Source organism: Colobus angolensis, unplaced genomic scaffold (genome assembly GCF_000951035.1).
Source record: "Colobus angolensis palliatus isolate OR3802 unplaced genomic scaffold, Cang.pa_1.0 Scaffold605, whole genome shotgun sequence".
NCBI classification, from domain to species: Eukaryota; Metazoa; Chordata; class Mammalia; order Primates; family Cercopithecidae; genus Colobus; species Colobus angolensis.
Window position 1 is genome coordinate 214,486 of NW_012119655.1, and position 21,250 is coordinate 235,735.

Sequence of the window (21,250 nt, forward strand, 5' to 3'; positions counted from 1 at the left end):
AATGTAGGTAGAAAAACTGGCGTCCGCCCCCCCACCACTCTCCACCCCTGGAACTTTTCCGTTGGAGCTTTTAGGTATTCGCCAATTTCACCATTAGGTGTGTTATTTTTGTAACTTGAAGGAAAAAACAAAAAACAAAAAACTCATGCTTTAATAGCACTGGATTCCTCGGACGGAAGGTGGGGGTCCGGCCAGGAGCCTCTGGCACACTCCGTCCCTTCTACCCCTCAGCTCGGCCGCCACCTGCGAGCCGTTGATGTGCGGGAAGGGCGCTCTCTACGGCGGGATCTCGCGGGTCGGAGGCCGGTCCCAGGCCTGGCGGGGGTTGACCCCGGAGGGCTGGGTCGGGGCGGGACCCCAGACGCACCTGCCCGCGAGGCGGCTGCGCGGACAGACGTTCCAGCCCCTCCCGCCTCGCCGTGTGTTTACGTGGAGACGAAGATGGCGGCGGCGGCGGTGACGGCGCTTCCCGTGCGGCTGAGGGCGATCCGCCAGTGAGCGCGGAGACTGTTTCCACTTCGGGCGGGGGAGCGCCGGCCTGGCTCGGCTCTCTGGGCAGCGGAGCTTGCCGTCCCACCTCCGTCGAAACCAACCTTTTCCCGACCACCCCTCAACCCCTGTTTTCCCCTGCCTTCCTTGCAGAGGCCATGGAGGACGAGGAGAGACAGAAGAAGCTGGAGGCCGGCAAAGCCAAGGTAGGAGAGCCCGAGGCAACTGGGCCTGCGGTGGGAGGCGATGGCTAGCAAGGAGTGGGAGGGGGTCTGGGAAGCGGAGTTCGCCGCAGCCCCAGTGCACTGCAGGAGAGGGAGATGCTGCAGGGTCTGCATCTCTCCTCGCCCTCCTCCTTTCCCCTTTTTCCAATTAGGGGACAAAGCCTTGTGCTGCTAGCTAGCTGATAATACTTCCGTGAGGATTGAATGTTGTAGCTTCTTTCTCGTGAATGTCCAAATAAAACTCCCCTTTTACTGTATTGCTGTAAACTAGTGTTTAGTTGCTTCTAAACCTCCGACCTTTCATTTTTTAAGGAGTTTTCTGGGTGGTGCAGGCATTGTGTTTTCCAGGGTGGGGATTTGGAGCTTTTCTTTATTGGGTTGGGGATTTGTACGCTGATCATCGGCTTGTCTTCCTTAGGTGGCACTCTGGCACTCTTGGGTGTGTGTGATTGGCCTGTGACAGCTGTCTCAGCAGTGGCTTGTGTGTGCCACAAGTGCCAGCTGTGAACTTGGCTTTAGGGGCGTTTTTAGAAGCGTGTCTTTGTATGTTTGTATTTGAAGGTCTTTGTCATGGCATGCGCTTTTGTGTCGTATGGAATGTTAATGCAGTCTGTGAATGGAACTTCTGGGGACCGAAAGGTTCCATATGCCTAGTAACACCTATAGAATTCCTGCTTTAAGTAATATAGTTGTTATATATCTCTCTGGAGAATCCTGATTATGCGTGTGCGTGTGTGTATATGTGTGTGAACGTGTATGGAAAAGCCTGTAAAGCAAACAATACAATACACAATTATACAGAGGCATCGTTCATTGGGCTTCATGAGAAATTTAACATATACAAAATATAAGCTGCGTAGCATATTTCTTTTAAAAATTACATATTTGAGCATATATTTTGTCTGGGCTCAGAAGCCCCCTTCCTCCCTTCAATGAAGTCTTCTTTTATAGATTGTATTCTTTTTAGAGATAATTGTTAGCAATCATACTTGGACAAAAAATTGTATTACAGGTAACTGTTTTTCCTATCTTCCTTTCTTTTCTCTTCTCCGCACATAAACAAAGGAAACCAGGTTAGTAATTTATTATCAATGAAGGGCCATACCGCAGAGATGCAGTGATAGAAGCTCAACACAAGTTTGTTAAATGAATGTATATGTAAAAACTAGCTTCATATTTCTAAAATATAGTTGACTTTCCTATAGGATCCCTCTATTTAAGGTCAAGATTTAAATGCTTGTATATAGCCAGGTAAATTTTTACTTTCGAATCTATAAATGGTGGGAAAGGGTAATCAGGGTACCTTTAGAAGCCCAAGCGCTTACACTTGTGCAATCTGAGGGACTGAGCAAGCTCTGCGCATCTAAGGAAGTAGTGGAGATGAAGTGTGTGCCCCCTCCAAAAGCATGGAAGATCTAATTAGATATCTTATTTGTCTGTTACCTCAGAATTTTTATTGCCTGCCCCCAGAAATATCTTTCCTAAATATATGTGAAGCAGTCCTATAAAACATGGTTTACTTTGGACATACACATTTCATAATAGAGGATTTATTTAAATTGCTTGCAGTTGTAGTTGATTTGGCAAAATAAATTCTAGTTTTTTTGTGTGTTTCTTTGTCTTTCAAAATTCTACGTATGGGGTAAAAACCTGTTTAAGATGAATTTTTGTTGTAAAAGATTATCTTCTTTTAGAATTTAGTCGTTTTTCCAGTAAGATATAAATCTATGAGACTTGTAAGGCAAGGTATGTTTGCTGCAACATTAACTATACAATATAAAAATGCTGACATTGGGAGCCTGGGGCGAGAGGATCGCTTGATGCCATGAGTTCAAGACCAACCTGGGCAACATAGACTCCACAAAAAATTAAAAAAAAAAAATAGCTGGGCATGGTGGTGTGCGCCTGTATGTATTCCCAGCTACTCGGGAGTCTAAGATGGGAGGATCACTTGAGCCCAGGAGTTCGAGGCTGCAGGGAGCCATCATCATGCCACCGCACTTCAGCCTGGGCAACAGAATGAGATCCTGTTTCAAAAAACAAACAAACAAACAAAAACCCTGGAAATAACTTTTAAAGACAACATGAAGAGAATCATTTTCTAAGTCATATAAACATGATGGAATATTTTAAAGCCATTAAGATTATGAAGACTGCTAGGAATATGAAAAATAGTGTGAAAAGGGCGTTATCAAAAATAGCGTATACATTATTTCATTTGTATAAACGTGTGCTTTCAGATTAGAACTGAAAAACTCTGGATTATAATGTCATTCAGCAAACCTATATTGAACTCCTATTTTATACCTAGAGGTGGTGACAGTGTCTGCTCTCAAGTTGCTCACTGCTTAGTGGGAGAGACAGACTCTGGGTGATAAGTGCAAAGAGGGATGAGCTGCAGTGGGATTTGGGGAATATTTTTCCAGATTTTGTTAAAGTGTTTTAAATGCTACGATCTCATTTTATAGAATTACTAACAAGGCTCTTACTATTGATATTAATGCACGGTAATATAATGCCTTTCAAATAGTAGTTATTCATACGTATTTGCTTAATGAATGAGCAGAATTATTACTGAGTCATTAATAAGTGTTACTTTACTAGCATGGTTGTAATTTAATAACAGTAATCTAGAATTCTCTTAATGTGAATTCCATATTGCTGGTATCAGAAACAACTTTAAATGATCATTTTCCAAAGTTTATCTGAGACTTCATTCTCCAAATGTCTCATTTGTTCACTGGACTTAAGTATTATATTTGATAATCTAGTTTCACAAACCACAACTTATAAATCTTTTGGGGGATAATTTATTGGTAAACGGTTCCATTGAAAAATTCCCTTTCTGTGTCTAAACCTTATAAATGATCACTTCTTAAATAGCTTGTCATGCATGCGGTATAATATATAGTATACTTTATAAAATATTTTATACTACCCCAAATCTGTAATAATGGGTTAATGAATTGTGGTATTTAAAATAATTCTACAAAGACTTTTTGAGTTCAGAAAATGCCCACAAATAATGCCAGGTTAAAAAGAAAAAAGTTACCAGAAAAAGGTATATGTACATATTTAAATATCAAGACACCTGAAGCACCAAGATATAAATTGTGGTTATCTCTGGGTGGTGGGTTATAGGCAATTTTAATTTTCTTTACACTTTTAGTAATTTCCAAATTATTGATACAATATATCTCTTTTATGCCCAGAAAAGAAGGATCAAATGCCTTTTTTTTTTTTTTTTTTTGAGACAGTCTGTCTCCCAGGCTAGAGTGCAGTGGCACGATCTTGGCTCACTGCAGCCTCCACCTCCCAGGTTCAAACGATTCTCCTGCCACAGCCTCCCGAGTAGCTGGGATTACAAGCACGTACCACCACGCCTGGCTAATTTTTGTATTTTTAGTAGAGGTGGGGTTTCACCATATTGGACAGGCTGGTCTTAAACTCCTGCCCTCAAGTGATCTGCCTGCCTCAATGTACCAAAGTGCTGGGATTACAGGCATGAGCCACTTGCACTCAGCCTCAAATGCCATTTTTAAAAAACCATGAAGGCTTATCAAATACATTATATTAAACACATATTTTAGTGTATGACCATTATCCAGAACAGGAAAATGAGGCATAGAATAACTATGTTTCCTATTTTAGTGTAGGCCTGGAATTGTAATTGTTATTTCAGTGCAGAGTGTATTATATAGTTGGGATTATACTGTTAGACATTTTATAGATCTCCTTTCTGTTTTTGTTCTTCTTTCCTTACTGTTAGTTCTTATTGCTATGGGAATGCTCTTACTCTTCAGCTGCCTCTTTTCCTAATTTGCTGTTTTAGGTTTGCTACAAGTAAACAACCCAGAACTGAGCTTGATAGAATACTATGTAAAAAGAAAACGGCAACAACAACAACAACAACAAACAAAGATCTTAGGTGGGGTGTGATGGCTTACACTTGTAATCCCAACACTTTGGGAGGCTGAGGTGGGAGGATCGCTTGAGCCCAGAGGTTCTAGACCAGCCTGGACAATGAGATCCCATCTCTAAAAAGAAAAAAGTATAAAAAACAAAACAGGCAGGGCGCAGTGGCTCACGCCTGTAATCCAAGCACTTTAGGAGGCCGAGGTGGGTGGATCACCTAAGATCAGGAGTTCGAGACCAGCCTGGCCAACATGGCAAAACCCCATCTCTATTAAAAAATGTAAAAAATTAGTCAGGCGTGGTGGCGGGCACTAATCCCAGCTACTGGGGAGGTGGAGGCAGGAGAATCACTTGAACCCAGGAGATGGAATTTGCAGTGAACTGAGGTTGTGCCACTGCACTCCAGCCTGGATGACAGAGCAAGACTCTATCTCAAAAAAACAAAACAAAACAAAAACAGAGACCAGTGGAGCTTGCCCAGTGGGCTTTAGGGCAATTTAGTTTTTCTGCTACTTGTTGGTTGTTTTGGTTTACTATTGGGTCTCAGCTATTTCCTCAGTATTGATATTGCAAGAAGCATGACCCTGGGAGATGTACGACATTATTACTGCATTATGTATTAAGTAAATATTTTCAGAGCTGGGCTAACTCCCTCTACAGTTTTTTGACAGGGATGGCACTACATAGGTTGTCCTTGTGTTGAACCAAACTATTTTAACTCTGCTTTAAATGACTTCATTTTTTCCCAAGTATAATTATTCATGTACCGTAAAGAAAGTATTGTAATTTAAGTGAACAGAATTAAATAGAGGACAGTTGTATATTTAATATAAAATTATTACTCTTGTAAATTTGCATTAGGTATGCTTTTTTTAAGTTATTCAGTATTTTATATAATGGGCATTATTTGCTGAATAATAAAAAATTATTGCCTATTATATTCAGTAATTTGTAATTATATGACTTTTGTTTAACAAGCATTTTCAGTGTGAAGAATAGTTACAATTGTGTACCAAAAAAAGGATAGTGCTCCATGCAAGCTGTGTATTGATTATTGATAGCAGGACTTTTCAATTACTGTTTCCACTGTGATAGACAAAGCTGATTATGGTGTAAAACTGTTCTTTGCATGTTTCAGATAATGTGTTCCACAGCTAAGAAAGTGTTTTCCCTTCCCATTTTAAGCATTCTAGTTTTTTATACTTACATGTGACAGAGCTTACTTAGCATTCAGAGTAGATGCAGCAGTTTGATAACCTTCATCAACATTTATTGCGGCAATGGTACGTTGCCTGTGACTTAAAACTAATTCATGACCTTCAAGCTTTTTTTTTTTTTTTCTTTGAGACAAGGTCTCGCTCTGTTGTCCAGGCTGGAGTGGCAGCCTGCCTCAACCTCCTGAGCTCAAGTGATCCTTCTGCCTCAACCTCCTGAGCACCTGGGACCACAGATGTGCACCACCACACCTAGCTAATTTTTAAAAATTTTTTGTAGAGATTGGATTTCACCATGTTGCCCAGGCTGGTGTTGAACTCCTGGGCTCAAGCGATCCTCCTCCTTTAGCCTCCCAAAGTGCCAGGATTATAGATGTGACCCACTGCACCCAGCTCAAGCTTTGTCAGAATGAAGCAAAACATGGTGTTTAGAGAGATAATGTGGAGGAAGAAATGTGATACCCTGTCAGTGAAACTGAAAGTTGAATGATAGCTCATGGAAAGAGGAAGTGAAAAAGATAGGATACATCCAAGTGATTGAAATATGACAAGAACAGAACAAAAATTTTTTTCAAACAAAAACATCTCTCATTTTATAAATAAAAAGGTTCATAGTAAAAACTATGACTACAAAATGTCTATTATAGGCTACTGAATATTGAAATGTAAGTGAATTTCTTCTAATATAGCTAGAAAAGGTTATGGTAAATTGTTAAACAATAAGGGACACTGTTTATATTCATTTCTTAGTAAGATTCCACTAAAATTAAGGTTAGTCACTTTATATAATTGGTTAACATTCATTTAAAAACTTTAATTTGAAAAAGCTGTGGAATTTTTCAAAACTTATTTATAAAAGCAGTTTGGCATCTGGGGGATGTGTGTGTGTGTCTGTGTGTGTGTGTGCTGAAGAGAGGGAGAAAGAGAATTTATAATATTGCTCTCTGGCCTAGTAGAAATGGCACTAGGACTTTGGAGGCATTTGTTTGCTCATTTGTTCAACCAACATTTTTGAACGCCTACAACTGCAGCTATGAACTTTTACTTAGCAAGCTTTTTTTCCGCCCCTTCCACCCCCGCCCCCACCCCCCGGCCCCCACCAAGATGGAGTCTCGCTCTGTGGCCCAGGCTGGAGTGCAGTGGCACGATCTCGACTCACTGCAACCTCTGCTTCCCAGGTTCCAGCTATTCTCCTGCCTCAGCCTCCCGAGTAGCTGGGACTATGGCGCCTGCCACCACACCTGCCTAGTTTTTGTATTTTTAGTAGAGACAGGGTTTCACCATATTGGCCAGGCTTGTCTCGAACTCCGGACTTTGTGATCCGTCCGCCTTGGCCTCCCAAAGTGCTGGGATTACAGGCGTGAGCAACCGCGCCTGGCAGCAAGCATTTATTTAAATGATCACAAATTCCGTGCCTTATTTTCTGTTGGAATAATCTTATGATGTGTATCTCAACAAGTGTTTTGAAGGATAAATGAAATAATGGGAGCTTTTTGAGTTGTCTAGGTGCTAGATATAAAGAACCTATAATAATTTTTTTTAATTGAGGTGAAACTCGTAAGAAAAATTAACTGTCTTAAAGTGAACAGTTCAGTGGCTTAACACAATGTTGTGCAACTACCACTTCTATCTACTTCCCAAACATTTTTTGCATCTCTATAACCCTCTGCCCATTAAGCAGATATTCTTCATTGCTTCTTCCCTCTAGCCACTAACAATCATCAACACACTCTCTGGATTTACCAGTTCTAGATATTTCATATAAATGGAATCATATAATATGTAACCCTTTGTGTCTGATTTCTTTCACTTAGTATGTTTTCCAGGTTCATCCATTTTGTTGCATGTATCAGTACTTCTTTCCTTTTTATGGCTGAATAATATTCCATTGTATGTATATACCATAATTTGTTTATCCATTTCTAGACATTTGGGTTATTTCTACCTTTTGGCCATTGTGAATAGTGCTGTTGTGAACATTTGTATGGATGTATTTGAGTACCTGTTTTCATTTCTCTTGTTATACACCTAGTAGTAGAACTGAGCAAGGTCATATGGTAGTTATATTTCAACTTTTTGAGGAACTGTCAGACTATTTCCATAGTGACTGTACCATTTTACATTCCCATCAGCAATGTGTAAGACATTCCAGTTTTCCCACAGCCTCACTAACACTTGTGTTTTCTGGTTTTTGTTTGTTTGTTTTTAATATTCATCCTTGTGGGTATTAAGTGGTTTCTAATTGTGGCTTTGGTTTGTATTTTCCTACTAAATAATGATGTTAAGTATTATCTTTTAATGCGCTTTTTGGCCATTTGTAGTTTTTTTTTTTTTTTTTTTTTTGGGATGGAGTTTTGCTCTTGTCACCCAGGCTGGAGTGCAGTGGCTCAACCTCAGCTCACTGCAGCCTCTGCCTCCTGGGTTCAAGCAATTCTCCTGCTTCAGCCTCCTGAGTAGCTGGGATTACAGCCACCCACCACCACGCCCGGCTAATTTTTTTGTATTTTTAGCAGAGATGGGGTTTCACCATGTTGGCCAGGCTAGTCTTGAACTTCTGACCTCAGTTGATCTGCCCACCTCGGCCTCCCAAAGTGCTGGGATTACAGGCCTGAGCCACTGTGCCCAGCCCATTTGTAGATCTTCTTTAGAGAAATGTCTGTTAATATCCCTTGCCCATTTTTTAATTGGGTTGTTACCAACTTCTTTTATCTAATATTAATTGTATCTATATCTATCTATATCTATATCTATCTATCTATCTATCTATCTATCTATCTATCTATCTATCTATCGATCTATCTATATCCTTTCTGTATTTGTGGAGAGAGAGAGAGCGTGTGCACTCAAGTGCCAGAGAGGAATGGGTAGAAATACATATCCCCAGTGGGATTATCTTCCATATTTTTTTTTAAGGCTGTTTGGGCTTTGCCAAAATTTGAATTGTTGCTTTCTTTGAATAATAGATTCTTGGTGAGTTGATAAGAGCATGATGCTGAAGTTTGATTTCTTTGTTGGCCAGTGAGTCATTCCATTCCATGACCAGCTGTTTTACAAGTGCATGCAGTTGGTCAAAGGGGCACCTGTTGAATTTTTGACTTGATCATTGCCAATCCATTTACACTGTGAGAAAAAAGTAACTTAGTGTTCAAAAATAAAAAGACCTGCCATTTTAGTATGTGAACATGGCAGATCTATAGCTACTTCACCAGTATGAGATGTCTTTGTTATCATATTGATACCCCTTTTACTTTTTATCTTAGTCATCACCAAAATGTAACTTACAAGACTTAGTGCCCTTCTAGGTGCACTGCATAAAGCTTTGGTGGATTTGTGCATGGGTTTAACAATATTCAAAAGTGTTCAATATTCAGAGTATTCAAAAATTTAATATTATTTCAGGAGTAGTTTTGCTTAGGTTCCTTGTTTAAATTTATAGATTCTTTTGTACTACGTAAAATTCCTTTTTCCTCCTTGTTCATGAACAATGTAGTGTTTGTTTTCAGTTACCGTCAGAGTTATGATTCTTATTGTGGTTTACTGTTCTCTGAGATTTTTGTGTGGTCTGAAAGTTTCTCTGTAAGTCGAAGGGTTTTTCCCCCTTTTAAAAAATCATTTCTTAAAGCCTCCAAGATTATTGTTTTGATGATGCAGAACTATACTCAACTTTACCATACAAAGTTCTAATCTATAAAGATTGTTTTCATAGGTTCTCTGATTTACAGATCTCTGAAAAACTAATAGGATATAAAATATAGGCTCCCCTATTAGTACTGAACACACTACAGAATTTCTTGTTGTTTAATAGGATTGCTCATTGTGGGCTCTGTGATTAGGCTGTATTTATTCCTCTAGGATCCCACTTTTTTTTTTTTTTTTTTTTTGAGACGGAGTCTTGCTCTGTCACCCAGGCTGGAGTGCAGTGGCATGATCTCAGCTTACTGCAAGCTCTGCCTGCCGGGCTCACACCATTCTCCTGCCTCAGCCTCCCCAGCAGCTGAGACTACAGGTGCACATCACCACACCTGGCTAATTTTTTTGTATTTTTAGTAGAAACGGGGTTTCACCGTGTTAGCCAAGATGGTCTCAATCTCCTGACCTCGTGATCCACCCACCTTAGCCTCCCAAAGTGCTGGGATTACAGGCGTGAGCCACTGCGCCCGGCCCAGGGTTTCACTTTTATTCAAGTTAGTATTGCCTTATTAGTTGTTTCCCCAGAGAAGATAGTGACAGGGATCAATTATAACTAGAATAGTAGTTCTCCGTATGTATCATGAATCAAATTTTGTGTGTGGAGGAGACCTTGTGGGGACTGCAGTGGGCATGGGGCAGAGATCTCAGTTAATTCTTATGCCATTTATATTCTCTTGACTATATATATATTGATTTCTTGAGAGCCAAATAATTTAGTAGATCTTCTTCTAAATGGCAAATTATTAGAAAAGAAACTGTGTTAAAACTGCATTAGCAAATATCTGCTAGGAGTTTATATATGAAGTAATGAGTTTTGGCTGAAAGTTACAGAAACTCTCTCATCTAGTCATATACAACTTAAAAATATTGGAAATACTTTTGGTGTGAATTTTTTTTATACTTGCCAAAATAATATTTAATTTTAATTTGTATAAATTCCTTTCACAATGAAAATTCATATCTGAACATTTCTAATGACTCTTATAACAAGAGAACTCTCACTTTTCCACTTTAAACAACCATTCATAATTTTTATAATGAAGTTTGAGAAAAAGAAAATTTGAGTTCTTTTTTAGTTGAAAAGAATATGTAGTTTTTTAATAAATTCAAAGGGTGGGATAAGGTAGGTAATTTTAATAGGCCTCAGGATTTTAATTGTATGGCAGGAAAGTCTGTCTACTTTTTCTCTAGGATTTGTACTTACATTTTTTATTGTTCTATGCTTTCTCTTCTTTCTTTCTCTATCTCACTCTCTTTCTATTTTCTTTTTCGCCCTTTTTTTTCTTTTCTTTCATTTTTGAGACAGGATCTCACTCTGTTGCCCTGGCTAGAGTGTGGTGGCATGATCATGGCTCGTTGCAGCCTCGATCTCCTGAACTCAGTTGATCCTCTCACTTCAGGCTCCTGAGTAGCTGGGGCTACAGGGGCTCACCACCATGCCTGGCTAATTTTTAAAATTTTTGTAGAGACAGGGTTTTGCCTTGTTGCTCAGGCTGGTCTTGAGCTCCTGGGCTCAAGCGGTTCTCCCACCTTGGCCTGCCAGTATGCCGGGATATTTATAGGTGTGAGTCACCACTACCAGCCAGTTTTCTCTTTTCTGTCTCATATACCATGATATTTTCTAGGCTGAGTAGTTTAGTTTATACTTACTAATATATTCAGAAAGCATATTGGTTAAAAAATCCTTTGAATTACTCTGTGATTGTGTCCCTTTATTCTATACACTCATAACCAAATCCTACTTTTTAAATTAAAAATTTGTTTCACACACTTGCGGTGAGCCAAGATCGCGCCACTGCACTCCATCCTGGGCAACAGAGTGAGACTCCGTCTCAAAAAATAAAAAATAAAATAAAAAATAAAAAAGTTGTCTCACACTTAACCTTTTTCTTTATATTGCAGTCTAATAGAATCAGGCCCACATTCCCTCATCTATTTGGTTTCCTTGCCTCTACTTCATCTTCTCTGGTTCATCCTATATATTGTCACTGGGTTCATCTTAAAACACCTTTTTCATTTTGTTAATCCTCTACTCCATTCTTTTCAGTCTTTCAGATCAAATCCTAGATAACTTAATATTTACCCAAGCCTCTACTTTATGCAAGTCAGTGGGAATTCAGAGATAAAGTCACAAGCCTGCCTCTGATACTTTCACATTCGAGTAGAGTAGAAAGTCAATCACAATATAGTAAGTTAAGTATTCAGAGTGAAGTACAGGGAGTTATTTACTCACTCAGTAAATATGAGCACTTACTACTTGCTAGACACTTTGCTAAGACTATAGGATGTTAGAGACATGGACTCTGCCAAGCATAAGCTTTATTTAGTTAGTAGGCAGAGACGTAAAGAGATAATTATAAATACATGATGGGTAATATAATTCTGGGTCTATCAAAAACACAGAGGAGGGATATCTGATTCCATCTTAGCAGTTAGGAAAGGCTTTCTGGATGGATAAACACTGAATGAAGCCTTAAAGGATGAGGAGGAACTGCCCAGGTGAGAAGGGAGTGGAAGGTGAGTAGAAGCTTCCAGAAGAATGAAACAAAATGGAAAAAGCACAGAAATGTGGAATCATTTGACTTGTTTTGGAGAAGGTATTGTATTACCTACCTTGTTTGGTATTATTGGAGTATAAAGCTATTAGCAAGATGTGGCAAGAAATGAGACTATAGGCTAGGGCTCCATCTTGAAGATCCTTGAATCTATGTTAAGGAGATTGAATTTTATCCTATATTTTGTGGAAATCTATTAATGAGGGGTGTTTTTGTGTTTTATGTATTTTTTTTAGAGGCAGGGTCTCACTCTTTCACCCAGGCTTGAGTGCAGTGGCGTGATCATAGATCATTGCAGCCTTGAACTCCCAGGCTGAAGCAATCCTCCTGCCTCAGCCTCCCAAGTAGCTGGAACTACAGGCATAAGCCACCCCACCTGGCTTATTGATGAGTGTTTAAGCTGGGGAATAATATGGTTAGCTAGATTTGCATTTTAGATAGATTTATTTGACAACTGTGTGGAGGATAGGTTGAGGAGGATAAAACCATTTACGAGGCTTTTGAAAGTACAAATGACAGACAGGGAGGCAGGAACAGAGGGGATACATCAGTAAATATATAGAAGGTAAAATCAGCAGAACTTAGTGACTGACTGGATCTGAAAGGTAAAGGATAGTGAGCATGGAGAACAAATATTTACTACTAAGAAAAATGTGGTCAAGGTTTCAGTTGTTGACCTAGGCAAGATTGTGAAATCAGTTTTGTACATTTTATATTATAAGTTCCTTATTATACATCTAAATGGAATTTTTCAAAGATTTTGAATTGATAATTGTAGTGGTTATGAGGTTGAACTGGACCAGACCATCTAGGCTCAAGTCCTGACTCTGCCGTTTACTAGTTTTTTGACATCAGGAATTTACTTAACCTCTCTCTTCCCCTGTTCCTCCTCTAGAAAATGAGAACAATAATAGTACTTGCCTTGGTACTTGGGGTTGTTGTGAGGATTCACTGATAAATATAAAACATTTAGAACATCGTCAGTTTATAAGAAGTGTTCAAGAAGTGTCAGTCATTATCATTATTGTCATCATCATTGTCATCATTATTGTCAATCAGTATAGAGGATTAAGCTATATAACAGAAAATGGGATTGGAGAACTAGGGATCAGATAATGGGGAGCCACATAAGACATTTAAAATGTTGTGGATGTTATCCTAAAAGTAGTGGAAAACTTAAAGAATGTGTGTTTGTTATGGTTAACCTCTAATGTTATTTCTTTACCCCCCGCCCCCCCCCAAAATCTCATTTTAAGATAGGTATGCTGCCACCAGGTGGCAGTTATATGTTATTGCTGTACAAATGAAGTAATAAAAACCACTGTTTCTTTTTTAACATAAAATATTTACTTGATTAAAATAGCCAAGTGTAAGCAATCTAATTCTAGTAGGCCTCTTTTGTTCCAAAACAAAACAAAAAAAAAACCCAGTTAAGTAAAGGAGAGAAAAGAGAGGGTAATTGTAAAGATGTGGAGGTTTCAGAGGAAGTTCAGAGTATAGCTAGGCCTCATGGAAACTGAAAAGCCATGGGAAACTGGTGCCATTCTCTCCATCATTATTTTTTCTCTCACTTTCACAATATGTTATACTCCTCTCTTTGTAGATCAGCTTCCTTGCCTACATATCAGTTTGCACACGACCAAAATTATGGGATGAGTCTCCAAATCTGTTCTAGCCAATGGAATTGTTTCTACTAAATATACCTTTATTTATTTATTTTGAGACAGGGTCTCACTCTGTCACTTAAGCTGGAGTGCAGTGGCATGATCATGACTCACTGCAGCCTCAACCTCCTGGATTCTAGTAATCCTTCCACCTCAACGTCCCAAGTAACTGGGACTACAGGTACATGCTACCATGCCCAATTATTTTTTATAGAGGCACGGTCTCACTGTGTTGCCTAGGTTGGTCCTGGGCTCAAGTGATCCTCCCACCTCAGCCTCCTGAAGTGCTGGGGTTATGGGCACGAGCCACTGCCCAGCTCTACTAAATATACTTTAAAAAGAACAAAGAAGGGGAATATAAAAATTATATAAATATAGAAACACATCTACTTACAGAGTAATCATCGAGCCTAGAGGCTCCCAAATTTTGCTGCATATAGGGAACACCAGGGAAGCTTTACAGATTTTTTGATGCCTACATTACATCCCATACCAAAATCAGAAAATCTGGAGTGTCAGCCCTCACTATTTTTTGTAAAGATCCCTGGTGAGCAGTAAACTTTAGGATCCACTAACACAGCCACTTTACTTGATTCTACAACACTGTGATTATGTCTCACGACGTCTTCTAAGCTAGCTACTTTACTTGGTGTGGAACTGAAGGAATAGGGATGATTCAATGCCAGAAGGAAAATTGACTGTGTTGGATACAAAGAGAAGCGTTTGTATAGTCTGTAACATGTTTAGTAGGTTGATTATGTAAACTGTACTTTATAGATGATTTTAGGAGTATCTGTAGATTGATATGATTATTTCGTGATGCACTCCTTTTAGAATCCTTTATATACGATGAATCTCCTCATGTTATCTTTCTAGACAACTTTATTACCTCCTTGTTCCCTAATTCTAAGAGAAGAATCTAACTGATTGACCTTTCTTTCCTTACAAGGAGAGGCAGGGGTGTCATGGATGGGAGAAGCTATGAGCACTGGCTAGTTCCCTCAGAAGGTAGCTCTACATACTTTATACTTAAATGTTTCTTCTACAAAAGAATATATGTGAAATGTATGTATAAAATAAAGACTGATGATAAAAAGAACACCTCTGTAGCTATCACCCTGCTGAAGAAACATACACGTATGAATATATTTGAAACCTTTCCTCATATCATCCCAACCCTTCACTTGAGGTACCTATAGTTCTGAATTTGTTTATTTCCTTGCTTTTCTATACCACATATATGTACACATACAACATATTCGTTTTCCTGTGCTTGAACTTAATGGTATATGAAGTCATCAGTGATTTGCCTTTTGTTCAGTATCATGTAGAGCATGTTCACTTTCGCATAGTATTCCATTATGGGAATTTACATCAGTATCCATTGTGAGGTCAGTAAGTATTTGGGTTGTTTCCAGTTTTTACTGTTATAAATACTGCCACTGTGCTATTTTTTTCTGTTATGATGTACAGCACGTGCCAAGGGTTTAGAGATATGCAGAGATCATGATCCCAAGGTCCTTTAGTCCTTGGGGAGTAGTGACTACGTTCAGGAATGGAGTAGGAAGAGGGAGTGAAGTCAAAAGAAAACTGATATTCATGTGTTTATTACATGCCTGGTTTCATCACATAAATGATATCTCACAGATGTCCATGGGAGCTGATGATGGATGCTGGATACCCGATGTCCATCAACATGGACCACTATACTGACCAGATGCAGCAGTTCTTTTATTTTTTAGCAAATATTTCCTGCAAAAATATATCCATATAAAAGGGAATAATGTATAATGTAGGTTTATAAATGAGTTAACCTCAGATGGTAAACTGGCATGCATTTTATGCTATTAGAGAGTGTTTGTTTGTTACAAATATACCTTGCTTTGGGCATTCTTCTTTACATAAACTGTGTGGTGTTAATTTGTTGTTTATTTTTAATGGGATTAAACTTAATAATATGCTTAGGGTAGATAACCTTAGGGGCAAAGTGCCATTCTTCTCACTGTTCATTGTTAGCAGTAACCGAGATGACTATAAAATGAAGCAGAGATAGGTGGCATCTAAACAACACTTTCTTTCTCTTTAGGGATAAGATTTCTAGTAGGTATGTAGTTGTATATATCCTTTGAAAAATAGTGATATTAGCATATGGGCCCATGATAATTTTATTAGTGAATATTCTTTAGAGTTGTGTGAGGGAGTCAGGCAGTAAAGATCTTTCAAAGAGAAAAACAATTACCTGTTGTGTTATAACCTACAAGTAATGATTTTGAATAGTTTGTTATGGTCTATTCTTTGTTTCTATGCATAAGTAAAACATTACTTAAATCTTACTCTATATAGGCAGTTTTGTTCTTTTTTACCCAAGTTTATGTTGAGAGCATTTTCCCTCGTTTTTTTTTGAAAACATTATTATTATTATTATTATTATTTGAGACAGGGTCTCTGTCAGCCAGGCCGGAATGTAGTAGCGTGATCTTGGCTCACTCCATTCTCCACCTCTCAGGCTCAAGTGACCCTCCCACCTCAGCCTGCCAAGTGGCTAGGACCACAGGCCTGCGCCACCATGCCTGGCTAATTTTTGTGTTTTTTGTAAAGATGAGGTTTCACTATGTTGCCCAGGTTTGTCTCGAATTCCTGGGCTTAAGCAATATGCCCGCCTCAGCCTCTCAAAGTGCTAGGATTACAGGCATGAGTCACCATGTTGACTTGAAAACATTATTTTTGACAGCTGCATGTTGTTACATTGCATGATTGTGCAATAGTGTAACCATGGACCTGATATATCACCTTGGTTTTTAAAATAATTTTAATTTTATTATTATTACTGTTTTTGAGATAGGGTCTCACTCTGTTGCCCAGCCTGGAGTGGAGTGCAGTGATGTGATCCTAGCTCACTGCAACCTCGCTCCTGGGCTCAAGCAGTCCTTCCACCTCAGCCTTTCAAGTAGCTGGGACCAAAGGTGTGGGCCACCACTCCTGGCTCTTTTTTTTTTTTTAAATTTACTTTTTTAAGAGATGGATCTTCTTATGCTGTTTTGGCTGGCCTCAAACTCCTGGCATCAAGTGATCTTCCCACTTTAGCTTCCCAAAGCACATACTCTTTTTGAAACATTATTTTCATTCAACAAATAAACATTAGTGTTTATGTGGCAGGCAATGAAATTGTGTCAAAATATGCAACATTTAGATGGTTCCTTAAGCTGCAGAATTCGTTTTCTTTTTAGATATGACGGTGGTCCAAAACCTTTATTAAAAAAAAAATATCATTATATTAAATGAGATTATAGGCTATAAGTAGGACTGAACTGGTCACTCAATAGTATAAAGTCCTGTGGTCTTTTCCATTCCTGATTCCCTCAGGCCTATTTGGCATTGTTATTTTCCAACAGTTTGTATCTTTGTGATATTTAATAATACTTTAGAGCATCCTTAAAATGTTGCTTTTGTCTTCTTTGCTTTCAGTTGCCTTCAACTTTATTTACCAATGGTCTTTGGGACAACTGTCACAATCTTTTTATTTCCCTAGTTAGGCTACTGGAGTTTTGTTGTAGTCGTTTGTATAGCATTCTTGTTTATCATTCGTTAAGGAATATTAAAAATGTTTAAAGGCAGCATTGACAAGTATATATAGTCATCATAATTAGAATTAATTAGTATTTTTTAACTTTTCTACAGCAAAAACAAAAAAAACAGCTCTATTTACCGCTATTTTTTAATACTGGAGAAACTAGATAACACATTTAAGTAATATTTTGTACCATTCTCTCTAGAGTATATTTGTGTCATCGTGTTTGTTTTTATTTTCTCTCTAGTCTTGTCAAAAAAGCACTTGTCTGTTTGGTGATATCACTTGCTCATGTTCGTTAAGTTAGTGTTCTAGGATTGTACTGTAATGACAGATGAATGAAAAGCGAGATGAGAATGCATGGAAAGCAAATGGTATAATGGAAAGTTGGATTTTGAGTCAGATATTGTTGTTCCATTTTATTTTGCTGCTTACTGCTTATGATCTTGGACAGATAACCTATATTCATCTTTAAATCTCAGTTTCCACATTCTTTCAACATTTCCTGACTTCTCCCCACATGACCCCATCTAAATTAAATCTTTTCTGTCTGAGGCTCTCCTAGTACCTTTTTCTTCAAAGCACTTTTTATCACTTGAGATGATACATTTCTGTGTTTATCTATATTTAATTTGTTTTTCCCACCTGTATTACAATTCATGAGAGTAGGGTTTATATCTCTTTTATTCCTCACTACATGTCTTACCTTAGCACAAAGTTGCATACATGGTGGGCAGTCAATAAATATCTGTTGGATAAATAAACCACTTACTACCTGACATATGCCAAGTTATTTTCTTCACAGGTAAAACTCTACAACCACATCTCTTTTGGAAAGCCTTCTATGAAGAAATCAGGACAAGAGAGGTTCCCATACCACCTCCTTAAATATATATAGGACTGTTGAGTTTATGAAATTGTGTATTAACTTTTTTCTCATTTATTTCTCATAACTTCATGAAATGAGGGACTGTTATTAAATAATAGTAGACTGAAGGGTCCTACTGTTAAGATCATATATTTTGACACGTGTCTAGCACAGTGCCTGGCTCATAATGAACAATGAACACTCAAGAAACTGAAGAGATTCCAAATAGTTGAATTTTTGAAGTGACATTATAAAAACTTGGCTTTTTTTTTTTTTTTTTTTTTTTAGACAGTCTCACTCTTTTGCCCAGGCTGGAGTGCAGTGGTGCCATCTCGGTTCACTGCAACCTCCGCCTCCCAAGTTTAAGTGATTCTTCTGCCTCAGCCTCCAGAGTAGCTGGGATTACGGTGCCTACCACCACACCCGGCTAATTTTTGTGTTTTTAGTAGAGATGAGGTTTCACCACATTGATCAGGCTGGTCTACATCTCCTGACCTCAGACGATCCACCCACCTCAGCCTCCCCAACTGCAGGGATTACAGGTGTGAGCCACCGCACCCGGCCAGAACTTGGCATATTTTATACAGCATTTTGAAAATTCATTGTTTTATTCAGAATGATCATTTATTAAGTTAAAAATCTTGAGTTTAAGGAATCAGTTATTATTTGTATTAAGTCATTTATTCATGTTCTGATCAGGGTAAGACATTTGCTTGAGATTCGAACCAGTTTTGAAAAACAATTATATATGGACATAATATCTTTCCAGTAAATCTTGCAGCTATTTCTGTGACTACATATGTTAACATTTTTATAATTGGCTTCCAAATAACAAACACAGATGGCTGTAGTCTGAATTTTCATCATGTTTTAGAATAAATGTTTTCTCAGAAATTTAAAGTGCATCATTTCAGTATAAGATGATTACCTAATTGAGTAGAATTTTTTCCTTTTCTGCTAGTTTGCCATTTTTCAGATTGAAAGTAAATAGCTTAAATATCTATTAATGTAAGAAATTGGATATATATGATCTTGTTCCCTCTCTCACATTTTTACCAAACAGAACTCTTGCTAAAAAGTTATTGTAGGTATTATTTTTCTGAGAATTTAAATTTTGTTTTGCTTTTTTTCTTTTGGAGGAGAGAGATTATAATTTTTTGTGTTTTAATTCATTTAATAAGTAACTAGAAATTTGTTAATTTTGAAAACATGAGTTTTTAAGATAGTAGAATTAAATATGCCTGTTAGACTGTTTTGGTTCTTAGGTCCTATGAAGTAGTGCTTAAAATTATTGCTTAATGGTGACTTTTCTGTAAAAGATAAATTATTTTTTCTTAACATGTATTTATTGAATATTATTTTAGGCTTTGTATGTATAGCAGTGAACAAAAGAAAAGCCCTTACCCTCATTGAACTTACCTTCCGGTTAATCTGAAAAATAATATGACTTCATATAATCAGTAACATAGGCCTAAAACAATGCCATGGTAATTTAATGTCCTTAAAAGTGATTCATTCTAAGCACTATAATAGAAAAATTCCTCTTTTTATTCCATATCTATCCATTGTCTTTTTAATTTGGGTTCATTTAATAATGAATATTATTGTCTCAGATTTTTAATTGAACTTTTTATAATGCAAGGTTTTTTTCTCATATGTGTTTGCAAATCTGAATAAATATTAAATATAAATTATGTATACTCTAATTACAGTTGGAATCTCAAACCAAATTTTCATCTTTGCCCTGATATATTTTGCTGTCTCAATGTATTTTCTAATGCAGACAATGTAGAATTTTAAGTTTCTGAAATTGAGCATAAATATCAATAGTGCTATTAATTTCTTTTGGTTTTGCATTCTCTCTTAGGAATCTTTTCTTTTTAAACAATGCGCCTAGAATTCTGATTCCATTTACAGATAATATATTTAGCAGTATTCCAGTTGGTTTATTTTTAAGAATGAATTTGCTATCCTCCAAAGTAGTTTAAGTGCATTCCAGTTGCTTAATGTACAGATAGAGGCAACTGGTCTTGCACCTGTTCCTCAAGGAGACATGAGGTGAAATAACTGTGTGGTTGCTGAATAACTGGGAAAAAATTTAAATATAATCTATTTTTATATTCTACTGGACTAGTGATTAGCTATTTCTGATTTACAAATTAGATGTTTTCATTAAGTAAACAATACATATACTTTCCTTCCTCCACAGCAGACAAAATAAGTATAAAATATGTTGTGTGTTATTCTGTAGATAACATATTTGTCACATATTTTGATAGTAATATGAGCATCATTAAAAATTGGTTTATTTTTATGATAAATTTTCTGGCCATTGTTGTAATTGGTCTAATTAATACTAGTAATCTATTAGTACTAGTAGTATATTTCTTTTTTTTAAGGCACAAAGAAACTTACACTTTTTCTTATTCTTTGGTTTCTCTCCTCTCAGAATGACCAAAGAGCTCAAATTCAATTTAAGAATAGGTGGCTAATAGTTTCTTCTTAGAAAAATTAGAACATCTATTGCATAAAAAAGGAAATTTCACATGAGCAAAAGGAAAAATACCTGTAATCTCAAGTCCAGAGATACACGAAAGTTATTAGTTATATTCTTCCAGAGTTTCTCTATGCCTACATGTACAATGTTATTAAAATTCAAGCTAAATATAATTGTTGAAGGATGTGAGTTTGAGTCCTGCCTTCTCTGTTAAAAAAGGTGTACAGGCCGGGCGCGGTGGCTCACGCCTGTAATCCCAGCACTTTGGGAGACCAAGACGGGCAGATCATGAGGTCAGGAGATCGAGACCATCCTGGCTAACACGGTGAAACCCTGTCTCTACTAAAAATACAAAAAAAAAGGTGTGGCGGCATGTGCCTGTAGTCCCAGCTACTTGGGAGTCTGAGGCGGGAGAACGGCCTGAACCTGGGAGGCAGAGCTTGCAGCGAGCGGAGATCGCGCCACTGCACTCCAGCCCGGGCGACAGCGAGACTCTGTCTCAAAAAAATAATAAATAAGTAAATAAATATAAAGAGATGTACATATTTTTTTCATAAAAATAGATT

The 21,250-nt window shown here is 37.7% G+C and overlaps 1 protein-coding gene across 2 annotated transcripts in view; it reads left to right on the top strand.

Annotated features, from left to right (window-relative positions):
• The first annotated feature begins 432 nt into the window (after positions 1–432).
• AKAP9 (A kinase (PRKA) anchor protein 9) overlaps positions 433–21,250 on the top strand; it is a 174,353-nt gene continuing 153,535 nt past the window's right edge. For both annotated transcript variants that reach the window (XM_011963235.1, XM_011963236.1), the window contains exon 1: positions 433–695. In XM_011963235.1, the coding sequence (XP_011818625.1) occupies positions 648–695 (48 nt within the window). In that variant the 5' untranslated portion in view covers positions 433–647. The remainder of the gene's footprint in view (positions 696–21,250) is intronic.